The sequence below is a fragment of the Hakea prostrata genome, chromosome 11 (genome assembly GCF_041222555.1).
Source record: "Hakea prostrata isolate BN-2017 chromosome 11, UWA_Hpros_2, whole genome shotgun sequence".
NCBI lineage: Eukaryota > Viridiplantae > Streptophyta > Magnoliopsida > Proteales > Proteaceae > Hakea > Hakea prostrata.
The window spans coordinates 26,947,192-26,959,675 of record NC_142610.1 but is presented as its reverse complement, the minus strand read 5'-3'; the positions used below and the strand labels follow the sequence as shown (position 1 = coordinate 26,959,675).

Genomic DNA, 12,484 nt, shown 5'->3' with positions numbered 1-12,484 from the left:
TTTGTGTTTCCTTAGACCACTCAAAGTATTGCACTATTGTGATCTATATGGCAAGTGATAATCTTGCACTATATCCACTTGTTTGAATAATTGTGTATTTGATCTGTATTGCAAGTGATAATCTTGCATTATATCCTTCATGTTATCTACAAGTTTGAACGATTGTGCTTTATTCTGATTTATGTTGTAAGCGATAATCTCGCACTATACTTACATGTTTGATATGTTGTCTTTTATTTGATATAAATTACAAATGATAATCCTTCATATTATCTATAGTTTGAAATAAGTGTATGGTGACCCGATCAGAAGTCAAAGGCAGAAAGTTTGGGACCAACTAATAGACATTAGCATTCTAAGAACCGGTCCTTGGATCTGCTTAGGCGACTTTAATAGTTTCTTGGGATGGCATGAAAAATCAGGAGGGAACAAAAAAGGCGATAGGGATGTTAAACGGTTTCAAGACATGATTTCTCAATGTAATCTTTTGGACTTGGGATCCAACGGTCCTTGCTACACTTGGAACAATAGGAGAAAGGGTCTTGCTAATATCCGAATCAAACTCGATCGTGTCTTAGCAAATACAAGCTGGAATGCTCTATTTGAAAATGCAGCGGTCTTCATAAAATCAGCCTTCTGTTCGGATCATAACCCGGTTCTCTTGGATTCTAATGGGGGGAAAGCAAACGGAATCCGGCCTTTTCGTTTCGAAGCTATGTGGACAAGACACCCCCGCTGTGAAGATGTAGCTAGACATGGGTGGAGAATTTCTGAAAATAGAAGTGATCTTCAGCCGATTTCTCAGAAAATTGAAAATTGTAAAAGGGCTTTCAAAAGGTGGAACAAGGTGGAGTTTGGGGTTGTTCAAGAAAAAATCAGAGATTTAAAACATCAAATTGAAGAAATCCAAAAAAGAGATGACTATCTGGACTGCTTTGAAGAGGAAGAGAAATTACAGGAATTACTTGAGGAGGAACTTACCAGGGAGGAGATGCTTTGGCATCAAAAGTCTAGAATCGATTGGATCAAGTATGGTGACAAGAATTCTGCCTTCTTCCATGCCTCTACTATTCAAAGAAGGAAGAAAAACAGAATTCTTAAATTAAAAAAGGCTGATGGTACTTGGACATCCAATGAAGATCAACTTGAGAACCTTATTTTGAACCACTTCAGCAGTGCAGTTACATCAGAAGGGATTTCTCAATGGGCTCTTGATCAAGCCTTAGAGAATATTCAGCCCGTAGTTGATGCTGATTTAAATGGGCTACTTTGTAGGGTGCCAGAAGATGAAGAGATCCTCTCCTCTTTAAAATCAATGGGCCCTCTTAAATCCCCTGGGCCTGATGGCTTTCCCCCCCTCTTTTATCAGAAGTTTTGGGCCATTACTAAAGAAGATGTTTGCAGTTGTGTTAAGAACTTCTTCTTGACTGGAATCATGCCAAAGGAGCTAAACAAAACTTTTGTTTGTCTTATCCCGAAATGTGATAATCCGGATACCCCCAGTCAATTCAGGCCGATTAGCTTATGTGGAGTGGTGGTTAAGATCATTTCAAAGATCTTCGCGGACAGGCTTAAGGATTCCTTAACAGGTATTATTTCTCCATCCCAATCAGCTTTTATACCTGATAGGCTCATCTCAGATAATGTGTTTATGGCACATGAAATTTTTCACTATGTGAAGCATCGGAAAAAAGGGAAAAAAAAATTTCTTGCCATGAAACTTGATATGCAAAAAGCATATGATCGTTTGGAATGGCCTTTCATAAGAGCTACTCTTCTCAAATTGGGTTTTTGTCAGAATTGGGTGAATATGATTATGGAATGCACCACTTCAGTTTCATACACTTTGTTGATTAATGGAGTGGAGAAAGGATCGTTTAATCCTTCTCGTGGTATTCGCCAAGGTGATCCACTATCTCCCTTTATTTTTATCCTTGGATCTCAGGTCCTCAGTTCTATAGTCAACTCTGCAGAATCCCAAGATTTGGTCAAAGGAATCAGTGTGAAAAATAGAGCTCCTCGGATTTCTCATTTACTTTTTGCTGATGACTGCCTAATGTTTTCAGAAGTTAATCTTCAGCAGATTTGTCATCTGAAGACCTGTATGGATTTGTATTGCCAAGCAAGTGGTCAGACTATCAATGAAGGTAGATCCTCCTTCACTTTTAGCCCCAATACCCCTTTCCGATTCCGAAGATGGTTTTCTAGAGTGCTTAAAATTAAATATGGAGATGGACCCTCCAAATATTTGGGCTTGCCATCTGATTTTGGTGTGAAAAAATCAGACATTTTCAGAGATATTGGTGAGAAAGTAAGAAAAAGGACTCAAGGTTGGAAGGCTAAGTTACTTTCTCAAGCGGGGCGTGAGATATTGATAAAATCTGTAGCTTCGGCTATATCCTCTTATTCAGGCTCACATTTTCTTCTCCCTGGCACAGTCCACAATGAATCAAGGAAAGCGGTCTCTAACTTCTACTGGGGTCAGACTGGAGAGGAACAGAAGATCCACTGGATGTCTTGGTCTAGGCTTTGTAGATCAAAAGAAAATGGTGGGCTGGGCTTTCGAGATCCCATATTGCACAATTGGGCTTTGTTGGCGAAGGTAGCTTGGCGATTATGGGCCCATCCAGAGTCCCTATGGGCTAAGTTCATCAAACATATTTATTATCCCAACTGCAGTTTTCTTGAAGCTAAGAAAGGTTCCAACTCATCTTGGGCTTGGCAAAGTATTTTAAAGGGGAGAGAGGTCCTTCAAATGGGTTTACTTGCAGTGGTGGGAGATGGGTCCAGCATCTCAATTTGGGAAGATAATTGGATACCAAATCTTCCCTCTTTCAGAATTGTATCTTCTAAACCCAGGTCTACCGGCATGCGATGGGTCTCCGATCTTATCGAGCCCATTTCCAAATCTTGGAACAGTCAATTACTACAGCAGCTATTTACATCACAGGAGGTTGAAGCAATTAAGAAAATACAAATTGGCCTAACACCAGCACATGATTCAATAGTTTGGGGTGGATCGGCAAATGGAGTTTTTTCGGTCAAAAGTGCATATCACCTTCTCTGCAATCACCGGGATGTTCGTGCTCGTTCAGCCCCCTCCTCATCCCGTCGGCACATCTGGGATGATATTCCTTCAAAGGTATGGAAATTGATTTGGCATAACCAGTGTTACCCAAAAATCAGAAGCTTTACCTGGAAGGCATTGAACCAAGCATTAGCTACTGGAGATAATCTTAGAGCCAGACAAATCAGCATGGATCCCATTTGTAGAAGATGTGATAGTGTGACAGAATCACTTGATCACCTTTTGTTTGACTGCGATCACTCAAGAGCGATCTGGTTTGGTCTGGGATTAACATACTGCATCGAACATCATAACCAAAAATCCCTACTAGGAGTCCTCAGCAATTGGGATAGACTGAAGTTTCCTGATAAATCGGTGAAGGAAAAAATGCTTAGTCTCTTTGGATTTGCTTGCTGGGCCATTTGGTTGGCTAGAAACGACCTAAATTTCAAAGGGATAAAATGGAACCCAGATTCGATTGTGGAGAGAGTTTGGAGAAGTTACCATGAGTTCTGGGACCATTCTCAGACAGCAGTGCAGCAGATCAATTTGATCTCAAGGCGATGGGAGGCTCCAAGCGAGAATAAATTGAAGATAAACTCAGACTTCTCCTGCTCAACAGCTGAAGATGATTCCGCAGGAATTGGTTTCATTCTGAGGAATTCCAATGGCGATTGCATCGGCGCTGTTTCGATTCCCTGTTCCAGATCGAGCATCTTTACGGGGGAAGCGATTGCTCTTAGGGAAGCTCTACTGTGGGCGAAGGAGAAAGCTTTAGTGGAGGTTACCTTTGAGAGTGATTCGGAAGGTCTTGTCTTTCGAGTTGCTAACCCTTTCCTTCCCTGTGAGATCGAAGCTGTTCGTGTGGTGGAGGACATCCATTATATCCTGTCATCTGAACCGGGTTGGGTAGTTAAACACATCTCTAGATGGGCCAATTGTGTGGCTGACAATCTAGCTAGGAAGGCCCAGTCCATGGCAAGTAGGACTGTATGGGCCAATTCCACTCCTTGGCTTCTTGAAGCTTGTACTCAGGATGTCTCGGGCTTTTCTTGCCCCAGTTTTAATTAATCTTTCGTTTACCAAAAAAAAAATAAATAATGTATTTTATCTTGATATGTATTGCAAGTGAGAATCATTTATGTATATCTACTAACTTGACTCATTGTATCATTTGATATATATTGCAAATCTTGCATTATATCTATATGTTTGATTTATTGTCTTTTATAAATTTATATGAATATCAAGATTTGGCATTGCATTGCATATTGCATATTGCATTATAAGAAGAAGACATAAACTTTTCCATTTATCATGGTCCAATAGAGAATTGGATGGGTTGATAGGGCTGTGTAACGTGCGCAGGCCACGTAACGGCGTGGATCAATCTCATCCTTTCCTATTGGGAAAACCCACGATAACACTGGAGGGATCAACACACATATTAGGGTTGTATAATGCGTGCAGGCCATGTAACGGCATGGGGTATGATGTGTTGAATCCCAAATGGAGCAATACAAATGTCAATGCTGTATAACGCGTGCATGCCATGTAAAGGCATGGGGCATCGTATTGTTTCCAAATATGATAAATAATCATTTTGTGCATTAGCATTATTGCATTATTTATTTCATTTCATTGTATTTTTTTTGTATTATTTCGATACATTTTTTCAAACATGTCGATATCTTGCTGGATTTGATCTTGCTAAGTTTTTCGAAACTTACCCAATATTTTTCTCCAGATGGTGAATGTGTAGGGCATGACTTTGAAGAATTGGGTCGTGATACAGAAGAAGTCCATATTGCTGATGAACCTCATTCATATATTATTTGTTAAAGACATAAAATATGCTTTTTATCTATATTTAAATAATTATGTAATTGGTGTGAAATGTTCTACTTGATAAATGTAATAGTCGAACCCCTTTATTTTAGATATTTTAGAATAATGGAAATATTTCAGTTTATTACAATAGACTTCCGCTGCTTAAATATTCTAAATTCTTTGAGTTTAATTTCTGGTCTATTTTATCACGATTGGTTCACTACCTAAGGAAAAACCGGTTCTTGGGTTAAGTATCGACCTAATTTCCCATATTGGGAATCGGGGCGTTACAGTTTAAGTCAAGCCAGAGTAGGAAGAGTAAAACTCTCGGGAGTCGAAGAGATAAAAAAGAGAAAGAGAAATCAGAGGACAATAGATTTGAAGTTCATGGATCTGAAATCAGTAAAAGGTTTCGCATTCTGAATGATCAGATTCAGCGATTGATGAATAAGGATAACGAAGAAAAGGTGGAGGAGACGATGGATCAAAATCCGTTTTCCAGAGACATTATGTCAGCATCGTTGTCGCATAACTTCAAACTTCCGGTGTTTACAATGTATGATGGAAGTTCAGACCCGTTGGAAAACCTGGCTCAGTTCAACTCTGTTATGATGTTGGCAGGCAACTGTAACATTTTGAAGTGTAGATCCTTTCCGTCATCATTGAAAGGTCCAACAACGACTTGGTTATTCAGTCCGTTACCAGACTCAATTGGAAGTTTCAGAGACCTAACAAAGATTTTTCTGTCGAGATTCCAGAGCAGTATGAAAAGCAGCAAAACGGTGGATAACTTAGCAGCAATTCGACAGAAGTCAGGGGAATTAGTTCGAAGTTATATGAAGAGATTCAATCAAGAATCAATTCAGATAAAAGACCTAAATGAAGCAGTAGCTTATGACGCTATGTTCAGAGGTTTGACAGATGATCATTACCTGGAATTCTTAATTATGAACAAGCTGGAGAACATTGCAGAATTGACATCATGATGTAATCAATATGCTAACATGAAGGATATCCTACAAGCCAGGAAGGAGACTGATGGTGATGAGAGCAAAAAGAAAGAAGATGGAGCTATATGATCTGATCAGTGAGATCGGAGAAATAATAGGAACTATCAAAGGAATGGTCCTGACTGTCAAATTAGAAGGGATGCTCCAAGACCATTTCCAGAGAATTATACTCCTTTGAATACCAGAAGATAAAAAATTCTCATGCGAAGTCAACATCAAGGGTTTGTGAAATGGCCTGCACCGATGATAGCAAAGGCAGAGGAGCGGAATCCCAATAGATATTGCAGATTTCATAGAGATCATGGTCACGATACAGATGATTGCAAGATTCTAAAAAATGAGATTGAACGGATGATCAATCAAGGGCGATTGGATCGATATGTTCAAAGGCGAAGTATAGGGCAACAAAGGGATGCTGTTGATCAACCAAGAAGATGGAATAATCGAGGACTAGGAAGGGAGGACCAAGCGAAAAGAGATTTTTAGCCTAATTCTCTAGATGAAAATACCAAAGGTAAGGAAAATCAAAGAGTTCAGCAAAAGCAATCTCCTGTTATGATCATATTGGGGAGTTTAGATTTAAATTCAATTTCAAAGTCTAAGGCGCATGCTAGGTATGTGAATTCTATTGAATCTCATGTCCTAAAAGAATTAAGAAAATGAAGGAAATAATCTTCACGGAGGAGGAAATGAGTGGAATTCAGGAACCAGATGATGATGCGATTGTGATTGTTATTGAGGTGGCAAACAGAGACATTCATAGAGTTTTGATTGATACGGGGTCTTCTGTGAACATCATGTCTTATGAAGCCTTTCAACGGTTGAAGTTGGATACTGTGAAGATAAAACCTTGTGGAACAAGGTTATTTGGGTTTTCTGGGGAGTCTACTTTTGTAGAAGAAACTGTGGAGTTAACAATAACATTTGGAATGCATCCACAAACGGTGACTACAGTTACCAAATTCTTGTTGATAAAAAATCTTTCGGCATACAATATAATTCTGGGAAGACCAACTCTAAATTCTATTGGTGCTGTGGTATCAACAAGGCATTTGAAAATGAAATTTCCAACCGAAGGAGGCATTGGAGAATGCAGGTTTGACCATAAAACTTCGAGGCAAAGTTATACAACCTTTTTGAAAGATTCCAAATCATAAGGTAAGGCTCTTGCCCTTACTATTGAAATTATGGATAATAGAGATGAGGAGAAAATTCAGAGAGGAGAACCAATAGAGAAATTGGAGAAATTTTCTCTTGACCTCAAAGATCCGGAGAAGGGGACCATGATTGGGGCTGATTAGAGCATTCAAGAAAAAGTTTTGTTGAAAGAATTCTTTTGTATGAATACAGATGTCTTTGCCTGGTCAGCCCAGGATATGCCAGTGCTGAGCAGGGAGGTTGCGGAACATTGTCTCTGGATAGACAGTACTATTAAGCCTGTGAAGCAAAGGAGGATTTTTTCATCAGAAAAGCATGATGCAATCAAAATTGAAGTTGAAAAACTCAGGAAATCAAAGTTTATTGAGCAGATTGAGTGTCCCAAGTGGTTAGCAAATGTTGTAATGGTGAAGAAGCACAATGGTAAATGGAGAATGTGTGTGGATTATACTGATTTGAATAAGGCCTACCCCCAAGGATTGTTATCCTTCGCCGCGGATTGATAGTTGATTGACGCCACTTCAGGTCAGCAAATGCTAAGTTTTATGGATGCCTATTCAGGTTATAATCAGATCCTTATGGAAAAGGAGGACCAACCTTGTCACACCCCACCTAGCCGGATCTGGTCATACCTGAATGCCCGTGGGGGTGATACACCACAAATTCTAGGTTCAGTGACAAATCCATACAAAACATGATATAGTATAATTAATTGGACAAGAATAAATTAAGTTTCTCATATAAAGTTATCAAAACTGAAATAATGGTTACCATCATCCATTACTTCAAAATAAAAGTATAACATCAGAGTTTTGAAAAGAAAAGAGAGTAGTTTTATTTGCAGTGGAAAAATAAACTAAAATAGTTCTCTAATGGAATCCAATCCAAAAGAATAGTCTTGATACTAGCATGAAGCTCCATGTGCGTCCACTTTTTCTTCGGTCACTCCTTCAAGAAGATATACTAGCAACGAATCCTCCATTTGGAAGAAGTCCTCATAACCTGCAGTATAATCTAATAGAAAAAGACATGTAAAAAGAATGAGTTCAACAGAACTTAGTGAGGTCAACTCAACATCATATCATGCATTCATTCACAAGATTCCACACCACACATACAATATGAATATCGATAATGTAACTAATGACAATGATATGATATATGAACGATTATGCTCCTAACTCTATCATGAAGTCTCTATGGTAGACACGCATTAAGTCATACATTAGTCTTCTTTGGGCGATCTCATCACTCTTCCCTCACGGCACTCAAGCACGTCTGGTTGGGTTCTCGCGGTTGTTGTGTAAAGTCCTGTCAAGCCATGGTTGAGGATTAGGTCACCACTCTCTCACATCACCATTGGTATAAGATCTGGCGCGTGTCAAGAATTACTCTAAGCCCAACGCAAAGTCATATGGTCTCATACTACATATGGTCCGGATACTTCCCCTACGGCACCAACCAACTCGGTTCAGTATCTTTTCCCACCTAGAGTCAACGTATTCTATGGCACCAACCAACTTGGACTACGTTGACCCCTAACCCTATGGTCATCCACATATAATGGACATGATGCTCTCCATGTCCTCTCACGGGTCATTTCACCTGTCTTGAGCGCCCATGAGCCATTGTCTATTATATGCAACCCTACCATCTCATGATGACAGTAGGCCTGCTTGACACACAGGACCCAGCCACTAACATCACGGGTTAACCGACTTCAATACCCCTGCCGAAAGGGTAGTAGTACTCATGAGGTCACCTAACCAAACACTTCTAGACATGCCCTAAATATGTAAATCAGTAATCGGGAAAGAGCCAAGGACACCATAGGAATGCATCCCATACCGCCTCCTCTGGTATCCTATGGCAGAAATGCCAAAAGGGCATTCCTCATTCCCAACCACAATATAAGCAATCATATAATGTCACTAGGGCAATGGGGTGAACCCACAACCCTAGTAGAAAATACAAGGTAGAGGAAATAATAATATTTCTCCTCTCATACAATCACATTCCGTTTCATAACAAAAATAATAGATTTCAAAGCAAGGAGCAACATCAGAAGTAATAATAAACATAAATTATAGCAATTCATATTTAACAAAAGACATAAAATAACCACAAGATAATACTAAAGCAATACAAGATATCAATAACGAAAAGTAACTAACATCATTACACATGTAATATAAAGTTAAGTATATTCCTCACCTTTTACTTTGTTCTTCCTCCAAATCCAAGAGTCCACTCCCTCAAATTAGTGATTAAAGATATATTAATCTATTTATGCAAAAGAAATAATTATCAAAAATTAGAGCCAATTTGGGTTTCAAAGGATATCCTAAAATCTTCCCACGAAAACCCAAATCTGAAAAACTAGGTTAAAAAGGGTAGTTCTCAACCTCACTAGTGAATGGTCTTTAATTCGTCACCAATTCGAAGTCTAAACGAAATGAAATTTTGGGGAAATCTAATTGACAACAAAAGGATCCTATGGGTACCTTCAATTTTATCAAATTTGACCAAAATCAAGAAGCCCCAAATTTGGCTCTCATAAATCACCCATGGGTGACCTAGAGAGTCAAAATGCGTAAACCTTAGCATGAGATCTTACCAATACTCCCATACTCAAGGGAAATATTAATACAAGAAAAGAGGATCATCCAATATACCAAACATGCATTCCTTTAAGATCTCTCAAAAGGAAAGAAGAGAAATTACTCCCACAAACTAGGAAGGGACATTAATACAAGAAGGGAAAGCATCCAAGATACCTAACAACCTTCCCATTCAAGATCTCCATGAAAGAAGAGAAGATAAACTCTCGCAAACTATGATTAAAGAGAAGGGTTAAAGAAAACTAACCTTTCCTAGTGATTTTGCGAAGATTCGAATCATAAAAACCTTTGGAATGATGGAAATCGCTCCTCTCTTTCGTTTCTCCTTTTCTCCAAAGCCTCCGCCTCTTTCTAGCCTCCAAAAATGCGTTTACGGATGAGATAAAACATAAATAGGGTTTAAAAATCCAAAATTCCAAATTTGCCCCTAAATAGAAAATATGGTGGGGGTTGGTTCACCCAAATGGATCAAACTTCTGGTCCATGGTTGGACCCCCAAACGAACTCCGATTTTGATGATTTTTGGCTCTTTGGAAAGGTCTTTCAATGATCTTCGATTTAATACCTTATTCATGTCAATCGAATTCTCCATTGTTGACCTATGGACATTTCAATATCACCTTTTTTTCACTATCGTGATTAAACTTCTCTCTTCACTTAAACTCTAAGAGAGTTTTTGAGTCATTACAAGGGTCATCCACCAACATTGGTTCAATTTCCAATCCTTCGGTCTTGACTTGAATGGCCTAAAGTTGTCACCAACTCGAGGCCTGGGTTCTCAGTCTTGAAACCATGGGTTAAAAGGGGTAGAAATCCGGGGGATTTCACAAACCTTATACGACATTTATGACAAATCGTGAAAGCTATTGTTACAAGGTTATGCCTTTTGGATTGAAGAATGCCAGGGCGACATATCAAAGAGCAATGAATAAGTTGTTCACTGATCAGATTGGGAGGAATATGGAGGTTTATGTTGATGTTCTTTTAGTAAAGAGTCAATTCAAATCTGATCACCTCACTGATTTGAAGGAATGTTTTGACGTACTTAGAAAGAATGGAATGAGACTTAACCCTAAGAAGTGTGTGTTTGGAGTTTCATTTGGAAAATTATTGGGTTATATGGTCACACAGAGGGGTATTGAGGCTGTAACAACCCTCGTATTTCTAACCCGGGATCCGTATTGTAGGTCCGAGAACCCTAAGGTCTAGTCCGGTAAATTTGTGGAGTGTCCGGATAGAAGTCCATGATCCATACCCTGAACCCATGGATCTGGATTCTTTGACTGAAGAGCCTACCTTGCTTGGTAGTTGGACTTTTGGAAGACAAGTTATGTCTGGAGATGTTTGAAATGAACGTAAGATCTCCCCCATGTCTTCCTTAGGGCTAGGTTGTACTTGGACATCAACCCCCCTAGCAAAGCACCCTTGTATAGCAAAATTCATGGGGGCAGTTGCTAGTGGCAGTCGATTGAACCAAGTGACCGCCTAGTTCTGGTTGCAGGGTTTTGCCTTATTTTTCCCCCTGACTCCTATAAATAGTAACCCTCACCTATTTTACGAATATTTTATTCGTGGTTACCGTTTTTGGAGGTTAGACGGTTGTGGAGAAGTGCCGAAAGCATATCGGAAGTGTTGATAGAGTCCCGAAGGTTCTCACTGTCATCCATAGTCAATCTAGTTAAGGTAAGTGATTCCCTGTTCACTTATGCTTCACCACTTGCTATGATAAAAGTAGATTTGTACTTCTCTTTGGTTGGTTTTGATCCTTCTATTGCACCGCCTACCTTTTTGTTAATCTTGGTGAGATCAGATTTGAAAACGAAACCCTGCTTTCGTGAAAAGGGCTGATCTAATCAAGAGGGAGGTTTTTGGATAACCAAATTGATGTCTTTGTTTAGGTTTAGTATCACTAGTGGTTATGGGAGTAATAGATTTGAGATTCGGACTATGATCATCCAAAATTCGGATTGGAATTGGATGATCAGAAGCCTGAGTTTCGGATGGAAAACTCTCTGTTTTTTGGGGCGGTCACTAGTGGCGGTTGCTCAACCTAACTGACTGGCCCGAGTGACCGGGTGGTTTCCAGTGACCAAATGGCTTTTGGTTTTGATCCGATTTGATTCATTTGACTTATACCTTATTGTAACCCTGTGTATAGGTGTCCTTTGTTTGAAGAGAAAGTTTTATAATTGTTTACAGATTACTTTTTACAGATGAATTACTTATATGCAGGTAAGGGCATACAATCCTGTCTTTATGAACTGACTTGAACATGCTAGTCCAGTGTCTATTATGATTAATCTTTCATTTCATATGTTGCTGTAACCATGTTTTATCTGCTGATCTTGTTATATAACTGCTGTTTGTATTTTTTATACATGCACTTTGTTGATTATGAATGTGATATGATGTTGGTTGATAGTACGTGGTTTTGATGGAATAGATATTCTAATTGGAAATCTTAGCTTGGGATATTAGAAGGTTGTGGTATGGGACACATGCCTGCTGATGTCTCCAGCACTATCATAACTATTGGATGACATTCTTAGGTAGAGTCTAGAATTGCATGGCTAGGTACCCCACATGCTACTACCCTTTCGGTAGGGGAATTGAAACCGGATGACCCGTGATGACAGTGATGTGACGATGGTCCACTGTTAGTCATATAAATGGCAGGGTTGCATATGTTAGGGTTGGGCTCATGGACGTCCAAGGAAGACCAGGTGTCATGAGGAGTCATGAGAGCATTCCGCCCCAACAATATGTGGATGACCATAGGGTTATGGAATGAAGTCCAA

The 12,484-nt window shown here is 39.3% G+C and overlaps 3 protein-coding genes across 3 annotated transcripts; all 3 read left to right on the top strand.

Annotated features, from left to right (window-relative positions):
• The first annotated feature begins 715 nt into the window (after positions 1-715).
• LOC149001239 (uncharacterized) lies at positions 716-4,138 on the top strand. The gene has a single exon (XM_089139281.1). It carries the CDS (start codon positions 716-718, stop codon positions 4,136-4,138), a length of 3,423 nt encoding a protein of 1,140 aa, XP_088995407.1.
• Positions 4,139-5,340: 1,202 nt separating this feature from the next.
• LOC149001238 (uncharacterized) lies at positions 5,341-5,883 on the top strand. The gene has a single exon (XM_089139280.1). The coding sequence runs from the start codon at positions 5,341-5,343 to the stop codon at positions 5,881-5,883; it is 543 nt and encodes a 180-aa protein (XP_088995406.1).
• A 683-nt stretch (positions 5,884-6,566) lies between these two features.
• On the top strand, positions 6,567-7,342 carry LOC149001237 (uncharacterized). The gene is made up of 2 exons (XM_089139278.1): positions 6,567-7,003; positions 7,258-7,342. The coding sequence occupies exons 1-2, from the start codon at positions 6,567-6,569 to the stop codon at positions 7,340-7,342; spliced, it is 522 nt and encodes a 173-aa protein (XP_088995404.1).
• The last annotated feature ends 5,142 nt before the right edge of the window (positions 7,343-12,484 follow it).

What these genes read in the sequence shown, in the direction of transcription:
- LOC149001239 (XM_089139281.1), top strand. Translation starts at nt 716, where the DNA reads ATGTGGACAAGACACCCCCGCTGTGAAGATGTAGCTAGACATGGGTGG.
- LOC149001238 (XM_089139280.1), top strand. Translation starts at nt 5,341, where the DNA reads ATGAATAAGGATAACGAAGAAAAGGTGGAGGAGACGATGGATCAAAAT.
- LOC149001237 (XM_089139278.1), top strand. Translation starts at nt 6,567, where the DNA reads ATGAAGGAAATAATCTTCACGGAGGAGGAAATGAGTGGAATTCAGGAA. An exon ending in GGAGGCATTGGAGAATGCAG is followed by an intron (nt 7,004 to 7,257) that starts GTTTGACCATAA and finishes GTATGAATACAG; the next exon opens with ATGTCTTTGCCTGGTCAGCC.